The sequence below is a fragment of the Oculina patagonica genome, chromosome 12 (assembly GCF_052425735.1).
Source record: "Oculina patagonica isolate OP01 chromosome 12, crgOcupat, whole genome shotgun sequence".
Taxonomy (NCBI): domain Eukaryota; kingdom Metazoa; phylum Cnidaria; class Anthozoa; order Scleractinia; family Oculinidae; genus Oculina; species Oculina patagonica.
The window spans coordinates 18,072,254-18,098,557 of record NC_135769.1 but is presented as its reverse complement, the minus strand read 5'-3'; the positions used below and the strand labels follow the sequence as shown (position 1 = coordinate 18,098,557).

At 39.6% G+C, this 26,304-nt stretch overlaps 3 protein-coding genes and 1 long non-coding RNA gene across 5 annotated transcripts in view; 1 reads left to right on the top strand and 3 right to left on the bottom strand.

The window, feature by feature from the left end:
- The window catches only part of LOC144632401 (aconitate hydratase, mitochondrial-like), a 184,885-nt gene that overhangs the window by 104,469 nt on the left and 54,112 nt on the right, over positions 1 to 26,304 (bottom strand). The gene's annotated exons all lie outside the window — the stretch shown is intronic.
- LOC144632396 (uncharacterized) lies at positions 14 to 9,682 on the bottom strand. Its single transcript, XM_078491035.1, has 4 exons — positions 9,631 to 9,682; positions 6,215 to 6,412; positions 4,695 to 4,818; positions 14 to 3,367 (listed from the first exon to the last, which is right to left on the bottom strand). Exons 2-4 carry the CDS (start codon positions 6,251 to 6,253, stop codon positions 807 to 809), a joined length of 2,724 nt encoding a protein of 907 aa, XP_078347161.1. The 5' UTR covers positions 6,254 to 6,412; positions 9,631 to 9,682; the 3' UTR covers positions 14 to 806.
- Positions 12,344 to 13,679, top strand: LOC144632512 (uncharacterized). Of its 2 annotated transcripts, none has more exons than XR_013566909.1 (3): positions 12,344 to 12,807; positions 13,064 to 13,211; positions 13,619 to 13,679. It is a non-coding gene; the product is annotated as an uncharacterized LOC144632512 (long non-coding RNA). The 2 variants fall into 2 exon arrangements; XR_013566908.1 differs by lacking the exon at positions 13,619 to 13,679 and adding an exon at positions 13,261 to 13,521.
- On the bottom strand, positions 14,406 to 17,761 carry LOC144632438 (sodium/potassium/calcium exchanger 3-like). The gene has a single exon (XM_078491090.1). The coding sequence runs from the start codon at positions 17,467 to 17,469 to the stop codon at positions 15,919 to 15,921; it is 1,551 nt and encodes a 516-aa protein (XP_078347216.1). The 5' UTR covers positions 17,470 to 17,761; the 3' UTR covers positions 14,406 to 15,918.

The window sequence follows — 26,304 nt, the reverse complement described above, 5'->3', positions numbered from 1 at the left end:
ATAATAATAATAAAAATACTTTTATTGGAGAAACCCAACAAATTGCTTACAAAAAAGGAAAATATGTTCATGAATTTAAAAACAGTCAAATTCTTAAAATAGATAAATAAACAAAATATCAAAGCTTAAAATTAGATAAAGTTAAAGTGAAGTTTGCTAGGTACTGAAGGTTTTGGTTTCTCTGTTTCAATTGTTTTTACCTTCTTAAAGATGAGCATAACTCACTGTGAGAGAACACCAACATTTAAATGTCTTTTCTCATTAATTTATATAATCTTTAGATGTTGTCCTTCAGTAGCATATTCAATAAAAATGTTAAAAGTTCAACTGAGGCCTTACACTACTGTGTTAAAAAGTGTTAAAAAGTTTTAAAAAACTTTAAAACTGTTAAAACTTTAAAAAAACTTTAAAAAACTTTAAAACTTTTTAACACAGTAGTGTAAGGCCTCAGTTGAACTTTTAACATTTTCACTAATTTATATTATTAGGGAACGTATGATTGTATGGATAGGAGGAACAAGTCACAGAGTAATTAAAACGTCTCATGATCAACACGAGTTATCAACTTAAAAGCTTAGTAGGTGCATTCGGTGTTCCTCTTGTTCCCTACCCTGTGTTTTTGGCTCTGATTCCATTTTGAACATTTTCCTGCTGCAGGACGAACTTGAGACGCATGGAAAGTTTGTCCTAGCGGGTCCTTTTTTCGGATTGTTTAGATACATCCAGAAGGGGTTGCGCGCACTTCCAAAGGAACTTGCAGGTAACACAATGATAATGTCAAAAGTGACTTGTCACGCTTCTGCATGTCACGTAATGTTTCTTTTACTGTACGGAGCGTGCACAAAAACAGGCTTAAATAATCCGTACTTCCAGCCATTGAGAGCTGTAAGTACGAACTGTATGGTCCTTGGTTTAACGACTAGAGACACGGGAAGTGGGCGAGAGAACCGCGTGATCTTGTGAATACCTCCAAGTTTGACTCGCAATGTATTGTCCTTACACACATTCGCAACTTCGATGCTCATTAAGCGGGTTTGCTTCTTGGAAAAAACGAGCCTTTTCAAATATCGGATTGTTACCATCAGACATTTGGATTCGAGAAAGCGCGTGGTGGTTCTCATCCCGTAATCTACAAAATGACGCGCGCGAATCAGATCTTCCACGGACGATCCTCCACGCTTCACGTGTCTATTTGAATGGTGAACCGTGCATGCGCAAAGCTGGATGTCCACTTGTTTGTCGACGCAACTTTTATATTTGCTGTAGAAGCTTAGTCGCGTATATTTTATCAACTTGACACCATGTTCATGAACGCTTGAGTGATTTAGTTGAACTTCGAATCGTTCTTCCGATTTCACGCCGTAAGCTGGTTTAACAACTAAAACTAACGTGGTAATGTAGTGCTTGCCAACGAGTTCTTGTCTCGGACGCTCGATGGCTTTTCCAACGTATCTAGCGCAATGGCCGTATCCGCTATTGCGTTTTGCTTTCGTTTTACCCACCCCCTGCAAGTATTGAGCCTGTATCACATTGTTGATTTGCCCGAGGGCAAACTCCGCTAGCCACATCACATCCAGTGATTGAGGACTCAGAAGCTTTTGCCAGCCCTCGCATCGACACATGGCCTCAGTAGAAAGACCCTCTATATCTGCGCATGTGCGCGTCGGTGAAATGGGTTGAAGCAAGCCGCTGGCCTCAACAATCGTATCTTCACTGTCTGTTAGCGCTGCAATTGTTGTTAGTGTATGATGCAAGTCCGAAACTGTGACTAAGCGTTTCTGGTTTAATATGAGCGCATTCATTTGATCCTTGCCAAGCCGCTCTGCAACTTTGTGCGGAATTATCATAAACAACATCGGACTATACACTTCCAAACTGCCTGGATACGTTTCGATCGCGTAATCTGTTGTCTTGCCGCCGTGATCCGAAAGAACAATGCTTAGCGTGTTTTCGCTTCTAGCCATTTCTTCAAGGAACTTGGACAAAATTATATCGTCACTTCGAATGCGTTTTCCAGAAGTTTCGTGCCCAGTGTTGATGTGCGTGTAAACTAGTGCTGGCGCAACTTCCGGGTTTCGATCGACTAGTGAGAGAAATCGTCTCACGTAAAACAGAAGATATTCGCTCATCGATCTTCCGTCCCAGCAATGACTGTTTTTGTGTTTTCCCCCGAAAGGATTCGTAGTGCCGAGTTCCTTTAAGATATCACAGGAGAGCAAAGTTAGACCTTTATTATCCACATACGGATTAGTCGCTTGTTTAAAGCTCTCAAAGACGCGTTTAAATTCCTCCGTGAAGGGCTTCAACTTTTTCTTGTAATTAGGTGAGAAGAAACTTCCCCACTCATCGTACCAGCATAGGTCTTCGTGCATAAATGTCTGGTAACCAAAACGTTTGAAACTTTCAGTGAGTACATTGACGCCGTTTGTTCGTTTTGGTGATTTACCATTGCTGCTGTTGTCTATCAATGATTTTCCCGCCATCATGAATTGGGCGTTTAGAAGAGTGTACGCCGCATAACTTTGAACGAGCTCAAAATCGAGAACGGTTGCCTGGAAACTAGAATCTCTGTAAATATCGCGTAGGGACCGGGCCGACCGCGGCATGGACCGGTAAAAATGGGACCTTGAAACGGAATCCTCGAGAACGATATTCACATTTATTTTCTTTCGCGGGGTTTTCGTTGCCGCGCGTTTTAAAATTGGCGGGAAAATGAGCGCTTGTTTGACTTTCGTCCTCCCCATTTTGCACTTGAGTAAACAAGAATTAAAACCGTAGATTGAATTTTGCGAAACTATCCCGGGTAACTCCAACTCCAATTCACCAACACTCTGGAATTGAAGCCAGTTCTTTTCTTCGTCCAAAATCCCAAATTCCGGATCAAGACAGCCCAGGAAAATCGGCGATGATTTGGAGCAAACATCTCTCCAACATGTCACCGATACTTTGTCTGCGGCACTGAACCGTGACTCGGTGAGAAAAGTACAGATCGGTCGACTCGCTGGCTTTGTGCATTGAGGCGGCTCGGACGTCAGGTTATACTCTCCGAAGTACTTAAACGCCTCGTTACAATCTTTTTCCGTTTTCTTGTACGGCACACAGCTCATATTAGTCAATGGGAATTTTTCTGTAGATTTTAAGCCTTCATATGAGCACTGATGATAGTCTATAAAAGTCGATGAAGTTTGAGCGGGCTCCGAGGTCAATTCTCTTGGGTTTGAATGTCTGTCCTCGTCGGATAATGTACGAAGCCTTTCCTCCAGCTCAATAGCTCTGTGTTTGGTGAGTGATACCGCTGCCTCGGTCATGTCGTGGGCTCCATGAACCAACAAGTGTTCAGGATATGTTTCCAGTAGTGTCTTTTTATCTATAACGGAAGAAGCGGGCATAATTAACGGAAAAGCTACATAAGAAGGAAATCGTTTGTCAATAGTTTTTGCTTTGAAAGAAACCTTACCCGCACATTAAAACTTAATCGTCAAGAAAAAAACCCGACAAGTATTAAGCCCAAGTAAATTATAGCTTGAACCAGTCTTTGCGATCGGTATAAGACATTTGAAATGAAACGGTTTTTAAGGCGATCTGTTTTTTACAACCTCAATTTTCGGTGGCCTAACTGTCTCATAAAGATGAACAGTAAAGTCACCGAAAAATTGGGTTGTAAAAAAACAGATCGGCTTAAAAAACTGTTTCGTTTCATAAATTAGTCTCGGCGCTTAATTCTGAATTCTGTAGCATGAAGCGGCTAGGAGTGTTGCTACTCCCCCTGGATGGGATGCTAGTCCATTGCAGGTAACTCCCCAGCATTATGTCAGGTTTCTCTAACAATTCGCTAGTATACCTATTTATATTTCTGGGTGATTAGGGAAAAGTGAAGTGAAAGTAAAGTGTCTTGCCCAAGAACACAATACAATGACCCCGGCTAGAGCTTGAACGTGGGCCGCTGGATTCGGTGTCCAGCACACTGACCATATACTTGTTTTATGATTGGGATTATGCATCCCAATCATAAAACAAGTCGGAAAAAAAGGGGGGGGAAAAAAAAAAAAAAAAAAAAAAAAAACCCAAATCCCGCCAAGGCCCAGCCGCAAGAAAAAAGAAAGGGATATGGGGGCGAGAATGAAAACAAGAAGGTTGAGACTGAAGTTTTTTCGAATCCAAGGTATCAGGAGCCCGATGGCGTTTCGGTGCCAGTGCTAATCTCCTGGTTAGCATGGAGAGGCTACGCTGGGAGTATTGCTGCCCCCACCCGGATAGGATACTAGTCTATCGCAGGTTACCTCCAGCGGGTGCTGCAATATTTACTTGTACACATTTATACTCCTCTCAATCCGGAGTCCAATGCAACAAGCATTAGAAACCGAGCTTATGCGCTATTCAACGAGAAAAGATCTTAAGAAATTTAGTCCATTGAGCATAAAGTGACAAAAAAAAAAAAACGAAAGGAGGCGAAATAGCCGGGCAAAATCGCCGTCTCGCCCCAAATTTCGCAAGGCTATTTTTTCGATCTATCGCTTTTTTTGCGCACGCTTGACGGACGGAAAAGAGGTAGTGCTCTTGTTCGAACACAGCTCATTATATTCTCGTCCCCAGCGCCGCTTGTCCCTCCTAGCCGGAACACTTGTTCCTCGTGCCCCATGCTCAGCCGGCTATTTAAAAGGGACAATCGGCTCTGTGGACGAGAATGAACTCACCAATGGTAGACACATCATATTTCTGCCGTAGAATTATGATAGATTCAAGGCCCCACTCTGGATTTCGGTAAAGAAATATCACTGACGTCACGGCTAGGCACAGCAAAATGAAAAAGAGCTGTTTCTGCAACGGGAAAATAAATAGTAATAACTTAATTAATGTGCTTTTTACATCTAGCAGTGAGGAGACCCCACTGCTAAAAAATGAAAATAAAATCGAAGTACAAATAAACCAAAATAACAAAATTATGGAAAAAAATATCGTATCATATCGAAAATCATTTTACTGAAGTGAAATTAACAAAAAATATCAAAAGAAAGTGGACGCGTACGTAAAAGGCAGGAACAAAAAACCTTCATTCAAAAAAGTTTAAAACAGATCTCAAATTTTAAAAAAGAAAACACCTCGATTATCGACTGCTTTCTGCGGTGTGCTCGAGAGAAATGACTCTGCAAGAGAATGCAAATATGCAAGCTAAGACGTAATTGTTCGTTGCCCTTTAGGGAGGCAACCAGTGTCGTATAAACCCTTGGGAAGAGTGCTCTTCCATTAACAGAGTTTCTGTCCATGAATGACTGCAATGACTCTAGAAATAACTTTTTGTCCTTGTTATTCACGCCTGTTTTCAGAATGTTCGCATGAAATGTATGTCGTGGCCAATGGTTTCGAAACATGCCATTTTAAATCCGTCGGAGAAAGCTAAAGGAGTTGTATGTCTCGGGGGCCCGAACACAGGCCTGAAACAAATCGGAGCTAAATGGGAATGTTGACTCGGCTATTAAAGCCAACTTCCTATTTGTTCCAGGCCTGTGTTCGGCCCCCCGAGACTTCCAACTTCTTTTGGTTTCTGGTTTAAAGACATCAAGACGGTTTTTTTAACCACTGAAAACATTCGGGTAATGTTTAAAAAAACCTAGTGATCGGCCAACAAAAGAACAGTTGAAAGGCATTGTGTACGAAGCAATTTGCAGAAAGGAAAAAGGTTATTTCTAGAGCCATTGAACTTATTCCTGGACAAAAACTCTGTTAATGAAAGCGCAACGTTCCCAAGGGTTTAAGGGACACTGGTTGCCTCCCTAGGGGACTACTAACAATAACATTTCAGCTTGCGTGGTAATTGCATTCTGTTGCTCTTGCGGAGTCATTTCTCTGAAGCAGTCCACAGAAGGAAGTCGAAAATTCAGTTGTTTTCTTTTTAAACATTGTAGATCTGTTTCAAACGTTTTTGAAATTATGCACACACTCGCTCTAGCAGTTTTTTAAAAAATCTACAGTCAACACATTTTTGACTGCAAAGATCAATATAATTATTATCTTTCAGGATTGCCACATATTCTTTTTAAAATTCGTTCTAAGAATCTGGTGTCTCGTGAAAACATTGTTTTATAGCTGATGATTTTCCTTTTTCTCATTACCTGTCTGCTTGAAAAGTTATTAATATAATAAGGAGAAATTGCATTTTTATTACCTACGCAACTGAAGACGGTATAATTAATCTATTTAACACCATAATTCTTACTATTGGTAGAAGACTCCTCGAGAAAAAGCATTCCTTCATCCTGTAACGTTCAGTATCAGCAAAATTAGCCTGCCATGTGACCAGCCATGTGCTTTTGTAAACAAAACTGGTAATGGAAGTTTACCACGCGTCCGTCCCACGAGCCACGTGCTGTTAGCAAGTCCTCATCATTTCTTCAATCACGGGCGGCGTGAAAAGCTTTAAAACACAAATGTTTAAGAGTCACAACGATTGGGCTTTAAAGAAGGGGCTAAACACGGTAGAAAATGAATCACTTTTACCCAAATTACGAACAATTACAAAAACGGAAAAAAATTGAACGACGGCGAAAAGACCAAGCCACTACCTTTGTGGGTTACTCATACGTCGGCTAAAAGTTTATACGTTTTAGTCCCGATGTGTTGTGATCCGTGCAGCGATCGTTCGGCGAATCGTTGTATTACAAACGGCTGTGGAATTATTCTCCGAAGCGAAGAACAAAGCAACATTGACATCCGATGTAAGGTCTTATGAATAATCCCTTGATTTCTCAATGAATGGATCACTGAACGCCACCTGTTGTCACTGTTTGGTGTCTTGGTATGCTTTTGTTTTAACGTCTGTTTTTAAAAAGGTTCCCGAACATGTACCGATTGCTTTCGGATTTCGACGATCTTTTCCGAAGTTCCCGGCGAAGTTGAACCGGGAAGGAAACTCAAGGTCCCGAAAAGGTTCCCGAACATGTACCAATTGCTTCCGGATTTCGACGGTCACTTCCGAACTACCGATTGCTTTCGGATTTCGACGGTCTCTTACGAACTGCCGATTGCTTTCGGATTTCGACGGTCTCTTACGAACTGCCGATTGCTCTCGGATTTCGACGGTCTCTCCCGAAGTTCAATCAATGGGAAGCACCTCAAGGTTTCGAAAGGTTCCCGAACATGAACCGATTGCTTTCGAATTTCGACGGACTCTTCCGAAGTTAAATCAATGGGAAGTATCTAAGGGTTTCGAAAAGGTTCCCGAACACGTACCGATTACTTTCGGATTTCGACGGTCTCTTCCGAAGTTCAGTCAATGGGAAGTATCTCAAGGTTTCGAAAAGGTTCCCGAACATGTACGAATTACTTTCGGATTTCGACGGTCTCTTCCGAAGTTGAATCCGCAGTGGGAAGGTTAATCTCAAGGTTTCCGAAAATGGGGGTCCTCTATTAAAATATACAGGACTGAACATGTGGTTTTACTAGAAACAATGCCATGAAGATGAATTTTTCTCAGAATTTTTTTAGGGCTTTAAGCTATCTAAGAAATAGTAAGGCGAAATTAAAAGAGATCAAAAGCTTTAGTTTTGTTATTGCGCAAATATCACTTTTAATTTTCCTGACCCTTTAACGTCGCGATTAATTTCGACGGGAGACATTTCGCGACACTTCAATTCGCGAACTTGTTTAATATTACTTGTAATAAAAAAGTGACTTTCATTTTTCACGAAATCATGAACAAATTTTCGCGGTGTAAAAACATCTTGATAACGGCGAATATTTGAATATTGTTCGAGTAAGTAAAATGTACTGGTAAGATCATCGTTCATTCAAATTGATTACAATTTCTAGAGACCATGGTGATGCATTACTAAAAACAAAGGCATTTGTGTTCTGAAAGCAAATTTAACGCAGAAAAAGGTTTATATGTATATACAGGAGCCTATATATAAGAAAGGCACAAAATATACGAAATAAAGTAGTGCCTTGATTTTTCTCTGACTAGGAACTAAACGTAGATTTAAAATAACTGTTCACAAGGCTTCAACTTACATCTTAGTCATCATCGGGGTAATTAGTTTAAATCGAAAACGTTCAACAATTTTTAAGCCTTGCAAATAGCTATTTTAATCAAAAGCGAATATTATGGACATCTTTACCTTTTTAGCTCTAAATAGTGGCGATTATCTTTTGTAGCTTAATTTTTAATAAAACATGGATTGTTTTCACATGCCGTCTTAAAAATTCTCAAATCTAAACCACCTTCCTGAAACTGTCCCTAAAAATCTGTTCTTTTTCGACTCATTTTAGTTATTGATCTATCATACTTTTTCGTGTCAATACAGTGCTTTGTTTTGAGAATGTAAGAGCTTGAAATCACAGCCCAGGGAAGGCGTGTTTGTAAAAAGTCACGAAAACTAGTTTCAAACTTTTCTATCTGTCTAAAGAGGTCTAAGACAAAAATTACGTCTGACATTGATGGCATAAAATATTTTGAGTCTTCTGTACTTTTTCTAGTTCGGGAGTTACCGGTATAAAGCAAAATGCTCATCCGTGACTAACGGTTTAACGCTGAACTTTCAGTGTATTCTTTTATATTCCTAGCCTATTTTCGGTTCGATATTAATGTACTCACTTTTCTTTGACAGGAGTTCATTATTTCTGAGTTAAAAACCCGAAATCATAGTCAATACTTCTCTTTTTATTTAAACACTATATTTTCTCGACACTTGCTCTATGACCACGATATGTTCATCAAGAGAGCTTATGTCGCTTACTAGTATTCTGAACACACATCGCGATCACGCACGCAAAAAAGTAACGAGACGAAAGTAAGTAAATGCATAAATTATTAAAATACAGAACAGAATGAAACAGATTAGCACTAATTTGAAAGTCAATAGCAGAAACGCCATTAAGAGACCATTCAGTCTTTCTCCTATTATCAGATGCTGAATGCCACCTCATCTCCCAACACGTGTACAGCAAAGGAAAGAGGCAAGCAGAATTTCACTACAGAGATCCGCAAAACTTGGGTGGTACAAAAAGCCAGTCACGATTAGCAATATTTCTTTGACATTTTCAGCAAATACTGTTATCAATATTTACCTGAGTGAAACACAAAATGGTGGACATAAGGCTTAGTGTCCGCTTTGACTCTTTTAATATATTAGTCTTATCAGTTCACTGTCTTCCAATAATTTAATCAGTTCAAAAGAACATCACAAAGGCTCGACTTTGGCGGGGCAATTTTCTCTGTCTCTTAAACTACCTTACAATATCTAAGCCAACATACTAGTCTTGTCTTACTGAAGGCGTGACTAAAAAGCGTTTCTGAAAACCGGATTAAAAATATCTAGGGAAAGGGAAAGATCAGTATAAAGTAAGCATTGCGCTGACTCGGCCACCGGTCTGAACTGAATGTTTTATCGATGGATAGCTATTTCTTTTGTTTAACACATGCTTTTCTTATTACAACTAAGCAATTGAACATTTACAGTTTTAGTAATTTTTAGCAAACCCATGCACTAAGATATCGCTACCGTTCAAAACGCCTTTTTAAAACAACAGTAAACGCACCGGAAAAGCGCAAATTAAAAATTCTATCAACTGCACAGCCATTTTCCATTATCACTTTCTAGGTTTGCTAAAATATTTATAAGTTAAAATTCATACCTTCGCCAACTAGGACTTGGTCAAATCCAGTACAAGACTGTTCTCCTCCGCGATTCGTATAAAATGACGAGGAGCTATCTCGAATAACAGTAAATATAACCTTGTATGCATAATAAATATAATATTAAATGTCTACGGGTATTCTCGGGTTTCCCTGACTACCAAAATGATTTGTTTACCAGAAGTGAAAGTTATTTGCTCTTTTTTATTAAAAAGCGTCTGGTGTAGTCTGAAGTGTCAGCTAGCCGTGTTCCCCGCGGCTGACACATCAGACTACATCTGGTGTTGAACGGATCGGAGTTAATTACACCTGCATGATGTACTCTTTAAATTGGGAATACAAAATGTAAACGAGATTATGGTCAGGTTTTTAATTTATTCTCAAAAATTTACAGCTCGTTCCCAGTGTCACTCTTCTACCCTATTATAAAAGATAACACAGGAAACTGAACAGCTGAATAAGTCAGGAAAAATGAGAGTCTATATTAAAAGCCGTTAAAAATGTCCAACTACGCACAATTACAAGAACATCACTGAAGTAGCTGCAACCAATGACGTCACCAATATGACACATAGTTAAGCGATGGAGTTCTTAATGACTGGTAAAAAAATATAGATATCATCAAAAGCAATGGATGAAGATAACTTACGAAATTAAAGGAAATAAAAAAAACTGAAGACCTACCTTACCCCTTAACCCTTAATATGCTGAAATTTCTCCAAAAACAGGCTTTTTTTAACCGTTAATCGATTTCCTTGGCTCTACGGTCCTAAATTTCTCTGTGCACCCCTTCTACTGGCCTGAAAAGATTTCATCTTAATCAATGGAAAACCCTGAAAAGGAGAGCATGATCAAGTCTGGGTATATTGGCCTGTTTTAGCACCAATTTTACACCAAAAACTGATCACGTTTTTTCGATTAGCTCTGTCAGAATGCAGTCAATAGTCAAGACGGACAGTCCTGTGGAAAGATCTATCAAAACTCTATGATAAGTTGCACGTCTCAAAAATCTGCTGACGTGTAAATTGGTGACGTCATAAGTGGTTGAATGGCCTTTGCTCCAAATCCCGGAATAATCCGGACTTAGCATATTAAGGGTTAAGAATATGAAAAATCCTCGTCTGAAAGATGGGCCTATGTGATATCTCATTCAAATGTTCCTTATTTGAAATTGTACGCCTAATATTTCTCTGGTCACCTTTCTATCCTCGGATCAAGAGCCACTGTGATAAAAAGTAAACTTTTCCTGTTCCTAACAGATTTGGAAAATTCAACGACCAAATAGCAAATATGCCAAATATCAAGTCACGAACTGTTTTACTAAGAGAATTCCACAAGACGAAATTTGGACTAAAAGGGCCAGACGTTATGGAGAATTTCTATCATTTCAGTAAAACCTGTGGAAAGGAGCCGATCCGATTTTCCGTTAACGAACTCTACAAACGAACGAGGGAAAACATTAGAGCTCGAATTAACGCTTTCATGATTTATGCTTTTGTGTAAGAGGGCCGTTTTGTGAAAATATCTGGAGCAGATCAACCCTAAAAAATGTTTAAGAATTAATAATCAGGTTTTGCGTTGCTCAGTCATTTGGCCCGGCCCCTACCCTAAAAAATATCAAGATACATTGTGAAGACTCCTTAACTGAGTTTCCTCCTGGGATTTAGAGGAAATAAGAAGTCTAACGTAGCAAGTGACGCGAGGCTGAAAAAAGGCTGCGAAGAAACTAGACTCGATGGAACAAGGTTGTTACAAGAATGTTCGTCGTCTCCTTGGACCATCAGTGACGGTTTCTACAAACACCTTCTGTACTAGAAAAGTGGAACCTTCACCAACTGACACCTTCCTTAAGCGGTCTTAACAGACACCTCCCCAGTAAAGCCCGGGCCAAACGAGAATGAAAGTTGATGAGAGTTCAAAGTCTCTCTTTCGTTTGGCATGGAACTCTAATGCACTCTCATCGACGCTTCTGCACTCTCATCGTCTTTGAACGCGTTCAAATTTTTCATAAGAGTGGATGAGAGCCAGTTGACGAACTCTCGTCCTCGTTTGGTCCAAGTTGGTGATAGTTGATGATAGTTGACGAAAACTCTTATGAGAGTCAACTCTCATCAACGCTCATCCTCGTTTGGCCCGGGCTTTAATAGTCAGTGACAAACCAAATTATAAGCTGACAGTCTAGAATTTGGACAAAAGTCCTTGGGACACTTTAAATAAAGGGCTGTTGGTGCCTGGTGACAAAACAGTTAGAGTTGAGAAACCATAGTTCAATTCTCCGAACCTATCACCCCTCAAACAAAAAACAAACAAAAAACAAACGAATAAAAAACAGGGTTGCAATTTTGCTGCACGCTTGGATGGATAGAAATCATTATTGCATTGGGGGTGGGGAGGGGGAGGTTAAGACAAAGCCAATTTTTCGTCAAAACAGACTGTTGTCTAGGATTTTTGCTGGGTTACAATTATTAAATTATTATTATTAAATTGTAAGTCCCGGTTCAGACGCCGTACTTTTCATGAGCCGAACTCAATTCGAATTTGGACAGACCCAAATTGACAAAAGTACGCCTCTTGATTCAGACGCCGTACTTTTTGGCCGTTCCGAGGCCGTTCCTTATACAGTTCCAATAAAACCAATCAAAGTTTGTCAAAATACATTATAATAATTTATGAATTAGGATCGGCACATGAAAAGTACGGCGTCTGAATCAAAGCCGTTCCAAAAGCGTTCCACAGGCGAAATTCTCGGCCAAGCCAGGCGGGAAGAACGGGTGAGCCGTTCCAAATTGAAATAGCCGTTCTAATTTGATTCAGACGCCGATCTTTTCATGTACTTAATTCAAGGAATTAGGTTCGTCTCATGAAAAGATCGGCGTCTGAACCGGGCCTAACTGTTTTATCTAGATCTCTTGGCTTGAAACGAAAGTTGAAAGTGGAGGAATCATTTGAGACGTTCACGAGGGGCAGTTTTGGAGGGAAGTGTTTGCGCGCCGGTCAGCTTAGCATCCAGGCCGCTGAGTTCCCCTTTGAACCTTTTTCAGTAAATACGTATTTTCGTATGGAAGTTTTTACACGAGACTTGCAGAGACTAAACATGACCAGAGGCAGCCCAGAAATGACCTAATCATGCCTTATTTATGCTTCGACGATCACAAAGGAACAAAGACAACTTTACAGTAAGTAGGTCCACTTATTTTATGATCTTTCGAATTCTTTGTACTAGCTGTCATGGGATCTGTAGCAGAAGGTAGAGCACTCTTCTTACTTCAGTACACTTATAAACTGTTGGTCAAATTGGGATGCCAAATCCTAAACGGGACAAAAAAATTATCGTGAACAGGATGGTATTCTGTTTAACTGGTTTCAGTAACGTCACATTTATATGTATTGAATCACACAGGTATACCTGTAATGATATTGAGGCCAAAATAGTTTTATTATAGGTAGTTCCTATTTGGTGTGTGCATGCATGGTGTGGTGGCCTCATAGATACTGCGAGGGGTGGGCCCAGAATCTACAGCCCTTGATCTACCAGAAGAAAAAAACACATTAGAATAGAAAATAAGGACAATAACACTAGGTAACATTTGAGAAAAAAAAGCGAGGAAAAGCATTCTGTACAACACTAGGTAAGGTGTGAAAATTGTTGATAATTGTAGCAAAAGTTAAATATTTGCTAAGATCCACCTCTACCCCAACCCACCCTATAATAAACCTGGGGCTAAAATAAAAGTAGTAAGCAAATATTAGGTACCAGCCCCCTACTACACCCTATTGCCCTAGACTCTGGATGAAATGGTCTGGGTTTGAGCTGTGGGTGGGGGCCCTGAGCTGTGTTGTACTTTTAACAAGGCATTTTTCTCTAACAATGCTGTCTCTACCCAAGACTAGAAATTGGTACTGTGAATTATAAAAGGAGTCTGATTTCCTCCCAGGTGAAATCCCGACTTTGGAAACAAAGTTAAGCCAGCAGTCATTTGTATTCAGACATGCCCAGGTACTCCTCTTACTGTCTGCTTTAGAAAACTGAAGTATCTGCATTAGATCAAGGGGGATACATACTAGTTATGCAACGCTTTGAGTGGTATACTATGGAATATCCCACGAGTAACTTGTATTTTCTCGGTAAACATACGACCCTTTTAGGCGAATGTGTATGCCAAGAAAATATAAGTGACAAGTGGGATATTCCATAGTATACCACGAGAAAGTGTTGTGTAACTATTTTATACCAATTGCCATAGAAAATACGCTTACTAAATTTCGTCGAGGTAAATACAGTCGCAGCGCACTATGGGAACGGTTGGAACAAAGTTGAATACAGTCGAATATACAACGGCTCTTCCTGTATTCTGATTAGAAAACTGAATTATCTATGGCATGAGATCAAGGGGGATACAGTACATAAAGGCTGAAAGTTTAATGGCAGGTGTCAACTCCACCTGCATACCCAGGTGTTTTCTTAAATGAACTCAGTAAATAGTGAGTTGAAACCTCAGGGGCTGTCGCATGAAATTGTGCATAAATGAGAATTTAATATTACCTGCCTTAATTAATTGTGTAATCAGAGGTTTCACCTTATAATATGATGAGTATTTACTAGATGCCCTAAACTGAGGATGCATTGCACATTTATACAGTAGGTAGGTCATAAGTTGTCATATCAAATCAGACTATCCATGTTTAAATTATACATGTACTTTAATAAAAAAATATGCACTCATATATTAATTTACAGACCTTTGTTTATTACTTTAAAATAAGTAAACCTTGCCATATATATTACGTTTTCTTTATTAATTTTATATCATTAATTGCATTTCCAATTTATTTCACTACTAAAAAAATTTTTTGTAAAATAAATCCATTTAATTCAGAGTAATTAAGACCCATGCACACCTAGCCATTTGAAGCAAAACCTAGAAAAAAGAACACAGTTTCCCGACAAAATCCACATGCCAAAATTTTGTAGCCAGTATGTTTTAAACTGGCAGGTAACAGACAATAGATTATGGATAACTAGATTAATAGGGTTTGCCGGTAGCAAGGATTAGGGTTAAACTGTATAGATATGGTAGTATTTGGGTTGGGGATAGGGCTATAGTGTTAAAGTAAGGGTTAATTTTACCTGTAGCCCACCCCTGAGTAATGCGGGGTGCTAATATCAGATGTGGGAGGCCGTATGTCTGATTGGTCAAGAAGTTTGGCTTGAAATTCTCCACTCTGACCACTAAACTGGATTTGTAACACATATAGCCCATTCAACTTATCAGCTATGGTATTGTAAAGATGTAAAGAGCCCAATTTTTTTCACTTTCAATTTTTTTCTATTTTCTACAGTATCACTAATATGTTCCTTATAATATCCATACCTCCCCCATGGGAGGGATTTTTCCTGAGACCCCTGACCCCTCTGAAAATTCCAATTAAGCTTCATGCCATACATTTCCTTTAAGTTTTTGGCCTTTGAGACCCCTCCCACCCCCAGGAATTTCCGATCCCTTCTGCGGGGGGAATATGGACATTTTCAGGAATCACTCATTAATGCATTTTTAGAGGAAATATGTAACAGCTAGAAAATCTTGAAAAATGTAGCCTTACTGTTGCAAGTGGGTTGTTTGCAAACCATCTTAATCATCCTAGTCCTAACCCTCTATTTTCCTCTCTTGCTTTATTTTAGTGTTTTTCTATCCAACCAAAAAAACTATTATTTTGAGTTTTTTTGATTTGAAGATAATTTTGTAAATTTGAAATATACCCCCCCCCCCCCTCTCCTGGTAAAATTCTGCACAGGCACCTGAGTAAGATCCTATTGGATCCTGAAAGTACCCCATAAATCATGTGTAAGATCCTATTCAGCATCCTATAAGATCCAATATAAAATACCCTGGCTATGGCAAAACTCTATAAATGTAACAATGGATAACTTAACAAGTTCCATAGTCGTTAAATGAACATTACAAGAAAGTTGTTTCTATTTTTAAGAGGTTAGTCTAAATATAAGCACATGGGCTAATATAATTGGGAGGGTTTATTGCAATTGGGGAGGAGGGGGGGGGGGGGAGAGGGTCTAATTTTGGAAAGCTCAGTTATTTTCAAGGGGACTGATGAATTTGACCGTGTTTTTAAATAAAGATTATCTAAGGCCATACATCAAATAATTCAAAATCTCCATAGTACAGTCAGGTATGCAATTTTGTTTCTTCTATATCTGGGAGACTTGGCATCCTACTGGGGATAGCAGAAGTTACATGGTCCATGTCTAAATTTAATTAGCCACTTCCGTGCTATGTCTTACATGTTGGGAGGTTGTAATCCCCAAACAAATTAAGCTCAAAAAGAGTTGCGACTGTAATGAAGGCTAAGTAAAGAACAAGAAATGCCATTCCAGTGCACTTATTTAAGTACCATTTGTTTATCATAACCAGAAGTATGGTCACAAACACAGTACCAAAGAGAGAAATTGATGTGTAAATTATGCTGCCGCTTAGGACCACAACATAGCCGCCGAGGTCCACTGCTGTAGTCTTTAGTAACCAAGGCAGTCCAAGGCACAGTAAAATGTCAAAAACATTACTGCCTACTGTGTTGGATACAGCCATGTCACCATCTCCTTGTCGTGCGACAATCAGGCTAGATATCCCATCAGGCACGCTACTCCCTGCCGCCAGGAATGTAAGGCCCATGATGACGTCTGGGATTCCAAGTGTAAAGCCTATGATTGACACCATCCAAACTAAAACATAAGAGAGTAACGCAATCCACACCACTGATACAAAGAATGACACAAGATACCACTTCTCCCATCTGTCACGGCGGCAGTCAGGAATTGTCACATAAAACAAGCACGTGATTGGTAACGCAAGTATCCACAGTACTCGTGAAACGAGCCCCTGGGGCACTGAAAATGGCGAATCGTCATTTTGGTCGATAATTTGAACTTCTTCTCCTGCGCCCGAAGGATTTAACCTTTCTTCGCTATCTTCATCGTCGCTCTTTAGGAGGGATTTCTCTTCATCGTCCTCTGTACTATTTCTTTCAATATCAGTGTCCGGCTCTTTGTAATATCCCACTAGTCTCTCAAAGCAACCTTCAAGGCTTGTGTTACAGTACATGATAGCCACATACAGCAGGTACATGGTCACTAGCACAACAGCCTCGTACCAGTAAACTTTTTTGTCGTAAGTGATCGCGATCAGGGCCGCGATACTCAACAGGTAACACGTACAGTCACGCAACAGAGGCCAAGGCGTCAGTCGAAGCACCGACCCGGCGAACAAACCGCATATCGCGACGATAAATAGAATATTAAATACCGCAGACCCCACGATAGTTCCTAGTCCAATGTCGCTCTTTGTAATAAAAACGCCGATAATCGAGGTGAACAGTTCGGGGGCAGAGCTACCAGCGGCCATGAAAGTTGCACCAGCAACATCTGAATGCATGTGTAGCTTTTTGGTAATCTGTTCTAGCGAAGGAACGAAGTAATCGTCACACACCAAGGCCAACGCACCGAACATGTAAATGGCCAAAAGAAAATGAATAACGACACCTCCTTGCTTCTGTCGCTGGTACTGAGTCATAAAATCATCTGGAAAGTCGTCTATAGAGGGTTTAACACAGTTCTGTGGCGGCGCGGGAGTTGAATCAACTTGCTGCCTAATGGTTTCGTTTCGTTCAAGCTCGACCGATCTCGCCTCTCGAGTGGAACGATGATGTGCTAAATCTGTCTCTCGCACAATGTGCGATATTGACTTGTACAGCAAACTTGGATACAAGAAGCAGGCAAAAACAAGCAGCACAGCAAATCGGGTAAAGACCTTTCCTCCTCGATTCATTTTCAACAAAAATTTTACACGCGATTTTAGGCGGAAAAAATACGTGTCCCGTGATTTGTGATGCAATTTATAGGAAGTGTGAAGAGGGAAAACTTTCTTCAGGGTAGGGGTGGGGAGTATCGGTCTCTAACATAACCATAACAAAGGTTTGGTTTAATAGGTCATTCATGCGTCACTGTTGCTAGAACAGGAATGATAAATTCTAAACCGAAATAGTCATTTCGAATCAATGAATCTTAAATACTACTAAACTGGGATATATCGTCGAGTAAGCAAATGTTTTCCAGTTTAACCTAGCAGGAGAAAGAGAGAAGGGAAGATTCGGGGGGGGGGGGGGGGGGGGGACTAGCACGGAGATATGGGGAATTAAGCCGCCGAAGCAGAGAAAGAAGAGCTGCCACGCGGGCTGTAGTTTAATTTCCGATGCAAATATTGTTTCTTGGGAACAAGAGAGTGTTTCAAAAGCATTTTCGTCCCTGACGCAAGTCTCAATTCCACGCGTTTCGAGTGGAGCTGGCTAATAAAACTGGAAAACTTTTTTCGAGTTCAGTTCCCACGTCTTAATCTTACGAATTCGCAAATTTAGCACACTTGGTGGCACAGCTTGACACAGTATGCTTATGCAAATGGACTATTGCGCTCTAAATTATGCTAAACTGCAGCTATTTTTAATTATGCCCTCAATTATGCTGGGGAATATAACATGGTAATTAGAGAGGATAAAGTACTTTCTTGACGGCATGCAATACTAAAATTCTAAAATTAAATAAGGTGAGCGGTATTACTTCTGGGTGCAGTAGCAAACAATGTAGCATTCTAAAAGACTTTAAAGACAGTGTCAAGATTGCTTTAGCTCTGTTACAATTCTGAAAGATACGAGAGCAGAAATGAAAACCATGGAAATTAAAAACAGACAGCGTAGAACCTGTGAGCGGTGGACAACAATATAACTCCGCACTTGAGAATATATTGTATTGAGAAGCTAATCAAGGCATGCTACCTTATTGACGTGAATCTTAAGAGTTACATCCTGCCACAATCTCTTGTATTAAAAAGACGAGTGGAAAACAGACAAAACAAAGATCATAACTAATCACAGCTGTCAAAATCTATAAAGAAAATATAAGCTTCAAACCCGATCCATATTATCGATCATCCACATCAACACCAGAAGTACATAATCTAGAAGTCCACATCTCTGGTTGGGTCTTGTGCTATGGATTTGCGTGTGTGCTATTTACAGGCTTCGCGCGCGAGACGCGCGAAACTTACGTAGACGGCTTTTGGCGCGAACTAGTAACCAATCGCATAAAAGTATTTTTTACAGCGCGCCTTTGATTGGTTGAACAAATTATTGAAGTTGAGCAGAAGAGCCTAACTGCTGAAAACAAGCGAACGGCACCACGAAATTTCTTACTTCAAGTTGTTGTTTATCAAAATGTGCATTTAGTTAGGATTTAAACCTACCGATACAATCACTGGTCTCCTCTTCTGTCATGATTACAGCATTGAAGTCACTAAAAACACTGGAGCATCCAGTAGAATGTGTTGTGTTTTGGAGTCAGGTATAGAGTTGGCAGCGAGCGTAAAGAAACTGACTGCTTCGACCGGCTCAATTTCAAAATGTAAGACACTTCGATGAATGGAACTCAAGAGAAAAAGACGGCTATTAATTACATATTGGAGATGCCTTTTTACATCTTGGTAAGGTTTATTGCTATTGTAGAAAAGTGCGGCTGTCCCTGAAGTGGTTAAAATCGAGCGCGACGACTATAAGCAGTACCGTGCACTGAAAGTGCGAAACCAGCCGGGATCCATGCGTGTGACAACAACTTTCTCTTCACGATCCCCTTTTTCAAAGTCAAAGGACAGGACGGCTACACAAGAGAAAGAAAAATTGTGGTGACTATTTCTGTGGTTCTAAAGGTGTCTTTAATTTGGAGTCCTTATGCGTGCAGAGCGGTGAAAGCACAATATTTCTAGACCTGAACTCAAACAATTGCAAGGGAAGCCCGAGTACTGCATTTTAGAAACGCATGCCGCCCGCCTTTCGAATTCGGAAAATGGAGGTTCTTTTCGAGAAGTAAATCTGAGAACTTTTATTTAAGGTAATGTAGCTGTTTATAAATAAATGAAAATGCGAGTTAAATTCACTGAACGATCATGTTTTCATTCATCTTTTCCAATATAAGCTTACCTCAAAGTATACAGTTAGTTGGCGCCGATAAAAAATTATAAATTTTCTATTTGTTGTTGAGTAATTAGCTTAAATACGACGAAACTTTATACTTTCCATATGAAAGATTAAGGTACTTACGTTCATAACTCTCTCGTTAAAATACAAATATTCCGCATGTTTGTTTTGGGAGCTCTCTAATGGAAACCGGCGACCGGTTGCCTTTTCACTTGCCTACAAACTTCAAATTTCAACACTGTCAGACGGTTATAAATTAAAATCAAAATTTAAGAGTAATACGACTTTCAAAACGCTAGAGTTAAAAATAATGGCCAATGAAAGTAATGTGTTTTCAATTGTTGTATCGCTCGCTTTTCGAAAATGTTTCCAAACAATTTTCAGTTAGCAGTTTTAATATCGAAATTCAGAAAACGAGTATTCCAAACGAGCTTCAAGTCGTGGTTGTTTTTGTAGCTCAGGAGCAAGACAATATTATTTTGTTGATGTAAAGACGTTCAGCAAAGCGAAACATACTTGCTTTAACCAAAAACTAAATATTTTATTCTACCAAAGGTTTCGTTTTCTTTGGTTTTTGTTCCCCTTCGAGCGCGCATAATTTGCCTGTGTAATATTAATCAGAGATCACTAGATGAAACGGAAAGCAACTTTTTCCATCTCTGGTTATCATCGGATGTTTTTCCATCACAGATCTCATAAAATTAGATCGATGCTTCCCCTTTATTTGGAGTATTTTTTGAATTTTTTTTTTAGTTTTAATTTTTTTCTGGTGAATGTTTGTTGGCAGGTCACACACACTGATTTTCTCGCGCGTCTCGCGCGTGTCCCCCAAGGATGTTCTAAAAATAGCACACACGCAAATCCGATAGCACGCCCCCAATGCTAGATGTGGACTTCTAGATTATGTACTTCTGTCAACACTTATATCACTATATCAAAGATACAGACCTTTGTAAATAACTGGCACGCGATGCATGCAGAAGCGATGGCGTTTCACGAGGGGTCTTACAAATTTTGAGGAAAACTTAAAGTAAATAATAGTAGCTGACACCTTGTGTGTCGAAAAGACTGTTATCCAACTGCATCTTACATTTTTTTAACATAAGAAGCAATGTTAGTGATTGTATAAATAGTATAGTCCGAGGATCTAATGGAATTCAAATAAATGCAGTTGTTATGAATTCACAGACCAAGGATGCAAATAATACATTTTCTTCGTAGATTTGCTCAATTGAAAAAGTAATACTTTATTTTATATTTTTATTTAGATTTCCCTATGTTGTCTAACAAAGATTGTATACTGCAGTGTGATATCACGGATAAAGACAACGATACGCGCGAGCAAGCTTTTAAGGTCAAACGGTCTCTTGCTCACAGCGGCCCTTGTGTTTTAAGAATTAGAATTTCTGTCTACTCAATCTAATAGATTCCATCATATATAATAAGTCTCTTTCGTTCATACATTGTAGTTTTCCATTTTAACTGCACAGAAGTATTTTGCTTTTGTGTTTTACGCGGCGATTTCTTGTTAAGTAAACTTGATTTCTGTTCGATCGGGCCAAACAGACAAAACGAACCGATCGTTAGGCTCGATTTCCAGCCGCTTTTTCGGGAAAATGAGCCCGCGGTCATCCCCCTCTCGGGGAGGAACGAAGACCGGACCCAAGAATACGGCGGAAATCGAGCCTAACCGATCGTGCGATGGCATAAAGCGATGTCACGCCATCGCTTAAAAAAAGATACAGATATTCGCCCCCATGGCACGATTCCACGGCTTCCTTATTTAAATGTAGCAGAGAAAGGCTCTCAGAGTTCGACCTGTTAACCGTAGCCATTAACAGACATTTTTTTGCAATTTCGCTGAAACGTGTAAAACTTCCTTTCTTTCCCAGTCGTTTGCTTTTACATCATTTTGAAGTGGACCAAACCTATGATGGTTGGTAGCAGTTAGTAGTAAAATTAACTAACAGAATTCGATAACTGAATGAGCTCAATGGCTTTCCCGGTATTACCAGAAAAAATGCACCCTAAACTGGTTTAATACTGTCAACCCATCAATTTTTTTTAATATTTGCCAGTTCGTTTACTTGGTCAGTGAGGCAGAGAAACATGAAGTGATCCTCTGGGTTTCTTTATAGGATGCCATCATTAAAGAATCAATGAATATATGTTTTTCGACTTATTATTATTGCACGTATTATTGCTCTTTAACCGTATCGATTACAAGAGTGTCCAATTTCAGGAGGGAAAAAATCAAAAGTTAATTTTACAAAAACTGAAAAACAAACAGCACTATATATGAACAGCACTATATATGAGAATTCTCCTTAAGGGCACACATTTTATCCATAGACTTACAAGTTTAATAGAACTGAATCTTGTACATCTTCTTTGTCCTAACTCTCCCCTGGGAGAATCTTTTATTAATCCTTTTTATATTGCTTTATTTTCTTGTTATTGTGGGATCTTCTTCCCAGTCAACGTCTTGAAATCAGGCCAAAATTTGATCACTCTCCTTCGTGGGATCTTCTGGGATCTTCTACTCAGTCAACGTCTTGAAATCCGTCCAAAATTTGATAACTCTTCTTCGTCCTGTACATGTGCGACTCGCGTCCCACCCCACTCCCCCAACCTCCTCCACGCGCGTATCCATTCTAAATGTAATATTGTCTCATATTTTGCGTGCTCTCTTTTCCTAATAATACAACAGAATCAACAGTACCACTTCTAAACAGCTATAATTTGAATAAACATGGCCTGTGGTTTCATCCACATACCACAAAGGTGCATGCAACTAGTGATTAACCACGTACTTAAACCCGCGCAAACCGACAGGGAACATGTCCGGACACGCAAAAGCAAGGTTAGTTTTGGGTTACGTGCATGGTTACTGCGGTCATTGCTCAGTGGCCAGTGTTAGCTTAGGGTTTGCTATTTGCTAGGGGTCATGCTAGGGGTATTCCGGTGTTTCTGGTTTTTAGTCAGTGCCAATGAATTGTAAGATAGAAAGCGAACAACGCTTTTCTATACTCAAGTAAATGGCAATTTGACACCCCTCTGTAAGAGACCCAGTGGAATCTGAAAAAAGTCACTGGGTTGGCTATTTCCCACTGGGTCGGCTTATTTGGGCTCGTTTCTAAAATAAGTTTATTCGACATAAGTCACAACGCACAGTCACTGGGGAAGCACAAAAATGGGCGGGTAAAATCAAAATTTTCGCTGGGTACCGGGGAGAATAAATTTTTCACTGGGTAGGGGAAAATAATCCACTGGGTCGAGCTCCACTGGGTCTGTTGTCTGTTACAGAGGGGTGTAATTTGCAGGGCTGATCAAGCACGGTTTCGTTATAAAGCAAACGTGCATTCAATAACATAGTACCACTTGTCCATAAAGCTATCGGCACTGTGTTCACAACAGCTACCAAGATGTGTCTCTTCCATCGTCTTCGCCAAACAGCCATGACAGCCATGTTTTGATAATGAGTCTCGATCGCTAGAGACACGCTGGTGAAAAACCACTCAATCACCAGCTGAACTGAAGTCCTGATGGTAAAAGACGGCAGTAACGTTAAAAGAGAATCTGTTTCGAAGTAAATAAACTGATACAAATACGAGAAGCCGTTAACAGACACAATGGCAGTTGATTCAAACAACATACTCATGATAGCGATATCAGCTATTAGTCTCTCACAGCGAGGAGTACGAAAACTTCCCCAAGGTACTGATGTTCTTTTGCAAATCCGATGAAAAATGTGATCAATCACAACCATGGTACTTCGTTCTATGACTTCTGCAAAACCATGGATAATTCCAAGAATGGTGACATGTGGCAAACTGACAAGATCCGCTTGTAAAACTCGAAACATAATAGCTGTGCCAAAATACAGTGGTGCCAATAAGACATAGGAATATCCCGGATGGCTTAGGTTCTGAGTACCGCTGCATACCGACTCGTGACATAGGTTTGAGAGCGACCCCAATAAGGGGAGAGAGAGACTGCAATTAGCAGTTTGCCTTCTTCGTTTGCCTTGCTAAAGGATGGATAAAGAAAAATACTGCAATAATAACAATAATAAAATAAAAACAGCCGATCAATGTCATTTGTAAGAACAAAGTTATCTGTTGTTTTCTTGACCTTGTACAGAGGTGTTTCGTTAGAAGATAGACTTGCCACAATACGCTGACCAAAAGCAAAACGTTGAGTGGAAGGTCTTGTAAAGAATTTAACTTGGAATGAGATATTCCTAACACCAGTTGAGCCACACGATAAACTGAATGCAAACAATATCCCAAGCAAAAAACCAAGATCAATTTTGTTTTCACTCCCATTAACTGATATGGGCGGAAAAGAAGCAGTATACTTGCAAAGAACCAAAAGTAGTTAGAGAATTCAAAAACGACATTGGAAATTGTTCGCGTCCACTGAACCTGAACTGGAATTGATTTCCTTGAGTTCAGTTCGCAGAGGAGTTTAGTTTTACAACAAAGATACGAGAGCAACAGCTATATAGTGCCTACCATGGTAGCGGTAAATTAAAAGGGAAATCAAAGCTCCAATGTACATTGATTTACAAACTGTACGAAGAGCAGATGGTCTGAGTCGCTTCCAAGCCATGGCTCTATCTTCATTTTGCTGGTCTTCCTGTGTTTCTTCGTTCTTCTCTGGCGAACACGCGTCTATAACCCTTACATTAAGACTGTTAGCCACTGGATAGTTTAAACTTGTGATTTCCCTGTCGCTATATTCTTGATAAATAAGCTAATAAACAGGAAGATAATACCATTCTCGACCTGTGCTTTGTAGAGGATCGTAACCAAAAGACTCTGCCGTGAATTCAGGTTCTTCTGGGTTGTAGTGCTCTGTCACGCCTCGTGTAAAACTGAACACGATATCACCGAACACCTCTATTAGGATATTGCTGCACATTCCACTTACACTGGTAAAAATGGTGAAATTATCATATTGATACTGATGTTAAACTCCTTTTAGAGGGAAAAAAGTAAAAATCTTGGCCAAAGAGGCTGTTTATAAAGGCACTGGTTTCAGAAACGTTTCAGATTTTAGTAAACAATTGTCAGTGTGGTATTCAGCTTTGCAAAGTAATCAGTTTCCTTATAAGGTCTATTTCCTGATAATTTATGTATTTGTTAAAGCTGTTCAGCGGCTCAGCTATTTTTACTTCGAGCTAAAACGGCAATGTACTACCCCATGAGCTTAGCTGCTGGTTTTCTGTGAGCACATGAAAGAAAACATTTCATGTCATAGTCTTCAATGTTAACGTTCTTCATAAAACGACTGGAGACTCGAATCTATTAAAAGCGCTACGCCACGATGGCGCATCTTGAAACATTCAGCCCGAAATCACATCTTTCACATTTCACTACCAAGCTTTAAATTTACCATTTTTCTAATTTATCATCATACAGTAAGCTGTCAACATTGCTGATCCTAGCAGTATGCAGGACGCGTGTCACACAGGAACTTAGTAAATGGCCGCTCTCACCATAAGTCTCTCCATAGCTTAGTGGATAGCACACGCCTGGTATTTTGGAGGTCACGGGTGCAATTCCCGTAGGGGGCTCAGATTTTTTCTTACATGTGACATGATGAACATTACATCTTTCTCATTTCACAACCAAGCTTAAAATTCACCTTCTTTCTTCAGCCTGAAATTTTCAAGTTGGTTGCTCGTCATTAACTCCACTTTCAACAGTCTTCTTTGTTATTGCCTCTTGGATCGATGTTCTCTTTCTTTCAAGGTTTTCTCCAATTGGAAGGTAATTTAAACAACGCAAAAAATGATCTGATCGTGAAATATCTCCTTTAAAGAGAACTGAAAATGAAAGAAATGGTGGCTTGTTGTGTAATAATAATAATCATTTCTATAGCGCTATTTAGCTAATCTTTCATAGCGCTTTACAATCACTATGCTAAAAAATAAAATATAAAAATACCTAACTAAATTAATCTATTGAGCTAAAATATCTATACATGCAGAGAGTGAAGTTTTAAAAGTTAAAAATTTAAAAACTAAAAATATCATGATTATTTAACTGGACTTAAAGTAAACGTGTATAAGAAATAAAAATTAAATGTCATAGGCTTCTTTAAAAAGATAGGTTTTTAGGTTCTTCTTAAAAATGTCTTCTGATGCCGATTTTCGGATGCTTAGTGGCAGGTTGTTCCACAGCCTTGGCGCAGCAGTGCTGAACGCCCGGTCTCCATAGGTCTTGAGTTTAGCCATGGGCTCAGTTAGCAGTTCTTGGCCACTGGAACGTAGTGACCGAGAAAACTTTCTAAAACTTAGCATACTAGAAACATAGGATGGTGTTTTGTCGTTGAGTGCTTTGTAGACTATTAACAGAAGTTTAAAAATAATACGGAATTGTACGGGTAGCCAATGTAGCTTAAACATTATTGGGGTAATAGAATCATATTTCCTTGTTAACGTGACAATGCGAGCAGCTGTATTCTGAAACACGCTGTAATTTACAAATTAACTTTTTCGGAATAAGTGTAGTGTATGCATATAATGCTGCTGTTGGCAAATGACTAAAACCCCATAATTCATTGCTGACTCCCAGTAGTACGTTGATTCAGGAAGTGTCTCTAAACAATTTCAAAAGCACTGGCGTCCCCAA